This window comes from Mesoplodon densirostris, chromosome 9 (genome assembly GCF_025265405.1).
Source record: "Mesoplodon densirostris isolate mMesDen1 chromosome 9, mMesDen1 primary haplotype, whole genome shotgun sequence".
NCBI classification, from domain to species: Eukaryota; Metazoa; Chordata; class Mammalia; order Artiodactyla; family Ziphiidae; genus Mesoplodon; species Mesoplodon densirostris.
In genome coordinates this window covers 107,500,987-107,503,955 of record NC_082669.1, presented here as the reverse complement: position 1 = coordinate 107,503,955, position 2,969 = coordinate 107,500,987, and the positions used below count along the sequence as shown (strand labels likewise).

General features: G+C 45.5%; 1 protein-coding gene across 1 annotated transcript; it reads left to right on the top strand.

Annotated features, from left to right (window-relative positions):
- The first annotated feature begins 293 nt into the window (after positions 1-293).
- Positions 294-2,721, top strand: LOC132496236 (GTPase IMAP family member 5-like). Its single transcript, XM_060108505.1, has 2 exons — positions 294-336; positions 1,835-2,721. Exons 1-2 carry the CDS (start codon positions 294-296, stop codon positions 2,719-2,721), a joined length of 930 nt encoding a protein of 309 aa, XP_059964488.1.
- Positions 2,722-2,969: the final 248 nt, after the last annotated feature.

Sequence of the window (2,969 nt, the reverse complement as noted above, 5' to 3'; positions counted from 1 at the left end):
TCATGCCTTTTCCAGTAGAGGGGAGACAATCAACTGATTTGTTTTCAAACATTTCATGCTTTCCTATAGGATGAGGAAACAGCATTGTGTCATATAACCTAGCATCACCTGGCTTGCTTAAAGTTATATATGGGTATTTGAAAGTAAAATATAAGTTAGAAAATTAGCAATCGGAACGGCTCATCTAAGGATAATTATTCTTGGCTGTCTGAATTGGAGGTGTTCTCAGGCCTTACCAAGTCCCATATGGACACTTGCTTTTTATTCCTTTCCCTTTTTTATTCCAGAAGAGAATGGAAGGGCTTCAGAGGAGCAGATATGGGACTATGGCTGAAGGTAAGAAAGCCTCCAAATTCTCAAGAACTCTAGGCATCAGGGAAGAGTCACTATTTTCTCTCCTCCTCTCCCTCACCTCAAACACAGTGACAGAAAAGAAACCCAGTTATTTTCAACTGCAGAAGAAAAGGCAGCTATCATGTTCTTTATCTTCCCTACCATCATCACACCCACACACACCCGAGTTTGTGAAGCTCTCCCCTGTGCTGTAATGTATGGGAAATGAGGAAATGAAACTTCAAGTCAGAAGTCAGGGGATTTGGAAACGAACTGTGAAAATGATAACCTTCCCTGCCTGCACTCAACTGAAAAGAGGAAAAGTTCCCCATAAAGAGTTAGTAATCGTGTTTGCTAAAAAAAAAAAAAAAAAAAAAAAAAAAAAAAGCCAGAATACTTAAGAAAGGGAAGAACCAACACAGAGTAAAAGGAATAACAATAACAGATTTTGGAGACTAAAATGAACTTAATCCATTTGAGCTCATAAGAACTCCAGAAATCCTTGGATTCTCACTCTCTTCATCTCTTCAAGATTTTAGCTCTTGATGCAGGGTCACCCTCAACAACACCACTTTTGTTCTAATTTCCTGTAATTCTATCAGTCAAATTGACGATATTTCCAACACATGTATTTCTTATACATGATGGTCTTATCATCTCTTCTTCAGCCACCGATCCAGGGTCATCTGTCAGACTCCGTCCTTGACTTTAACGACAAGCCTTCTGTAGGCTCACTTCCAACTCCCCACCCAAAAAAGCAGAAACTCAGGGACATTCAGCTGGTCCTCAGTGGGTGGTCACTTGAGCTCTGACATCTGAGACTTCCTTTACCCCCAAGTTTCAGACGAATGTGATGAGCAGTCTGTGTGCCTGGGAATTGGTGGGTGGAAAAGAGGTGATAATATTTTCTCATTTGTGACTTCTCATCCTCCCCCTCTGTCTAATCTCACATTTATTTAGCATGAAACTGGCCTAATCACCATCCCTGGAAAAGCACAGGGACCACTTTTTTTCTGAAAGCTGTATTTTCCCTGGTCCTTATGAAGTCCTTGGAGCATCCTTCATTAGTGTAGCAGTTCTTACTCTTGGCTATGGGTCCAAGTTCGGGCTCCCAGTGTGGGCTTCCTGCCATTCAAGAGTCGCCTAAAGTTGTATGCAAACATTTCTATGTATTTAAATATCACTATTTGGCAGGGAAAGAGGTCCAAGGCTTTCATGAGATACCATGAAAGGTCCGTGGCCTACAACTCTTAAGAATCACTGACTTTACCAACAAGGACCTACTGTAGAGCACAGGGAACTCTGCTCAATATTCTGAAATAACCTAAATGGGAATAGAATTTGAAAAAGAATAGATACATGTCTATGTATAGCGTAATCATTTTGCTGCACACCTGAAGCTAACACAACATTGTTAATAAACTCCAAGATAAAATAAAAAAATTTTTTAAATCACTGACTTAGTAAAACATGAAAAACTTTTTTTTTTTTTTTTTTATAGGCGGGATAGAGCATCAGCGGTTTGCAACCTCTTCCTCATTGCGGATCATCCTAGTGGGCAAAACAGGCAGCGGGAAAAGTGCCACCGGGAACAGCATCCTCTGCCAGCCGGTGTTTGAGTCCAGGCTGGGGGCCCAGTCGGTGACCAGGAAGTGTCAGGGGGCAACGGGCACGTGGAACGGGAGGAGCGTCCTGGTGGTGGACACGCCCCCCATCTTTGAGGCGAGGGCCCAGGACCAAGAGGTGTACGAGAACATCGGGTACTGCTACCTACTCTCGGCCCCGGGGCCGCACGTGCTGCTGCTGGTGACTCAGCTGGGGCGCTTCACAGAGCAGGACGTGGTGGCCGTGACCAGGGTGAAGGAGGTCTTTGGGGTGAGAGCCCTGAGACACACGGTCCTCCTCTTCACCTGCAAGGAGGACTTAGCGGACGGATCCTTGCATGACTACGTAGCAAACACAGACAACGTCAGGCTGAGGGGCCTGGTCCGGGAGTGCGGGCAGAGGTACTGCGCCTTCAACAACCGGGCCTCCGGGGACGAGCAGAGGAAGCAGCTGGCCGAGCTGATGGCCATGGTCGAGGGGCTGGAGAGGGAGCGCCAGGGCGCCTACCTCAGCAACGACCTCTTCTTTGATGCACAGCGGCTCCAGCAGGGCTGGGGCGACCCCCATGGAGAAGGTCACGTGCGCTACCTGGCCAAGGTGCGGTCGCATGTTGCAAAGCAAAAGCAAGACCTGAGCGAGGCCCAGAGAAACGGTGCCTTCAAGGCGCTCCTCCGAGTCAAAAACTGGATCATTTCTCACATGGGAATATTTGCTGTTTTTGTTATATGCTTTTTGAGTTTTCTTGCCATTTTAATTATCTTGTGTAGCACTCACGAATGCTGAGCATTTTCAGATGATACCTGCCATCAGCTTCCATTTTTTCAGTCAGCATTTTTATCTATATTGATAAGGAATTTTATTTGCTTTTTACACAATTTCACTTTCAATTTCCCTTCCTTGCATCAGACATACCATCCATTTTCTTCAGTCGCTTTTTATTTTACATCCACCTGACCCATCCATAGATCAGTCCAGAGCAGCCTGTTGCCCGATGTCTGGAAACAGTTCTTTTACACAGGCGAACCTCGGAA

Excerpts from the sequence above, each read along its gene's own strand:
- LOC132496236 (XM_060108505.1), top strand. The coding sequence starts at position 294 with ATGGAAGGGCTTCAGAGGAGCAGATATGGGACTATGGCTGAAG. Across the intron at positions 337-1,834 it reads ATATGGGACTATGGCTGAAG|GCGGGATAGAGCATCAGCGG; the intron begins GTAAGAAAGCCT and ends TTTTTTTTATAG.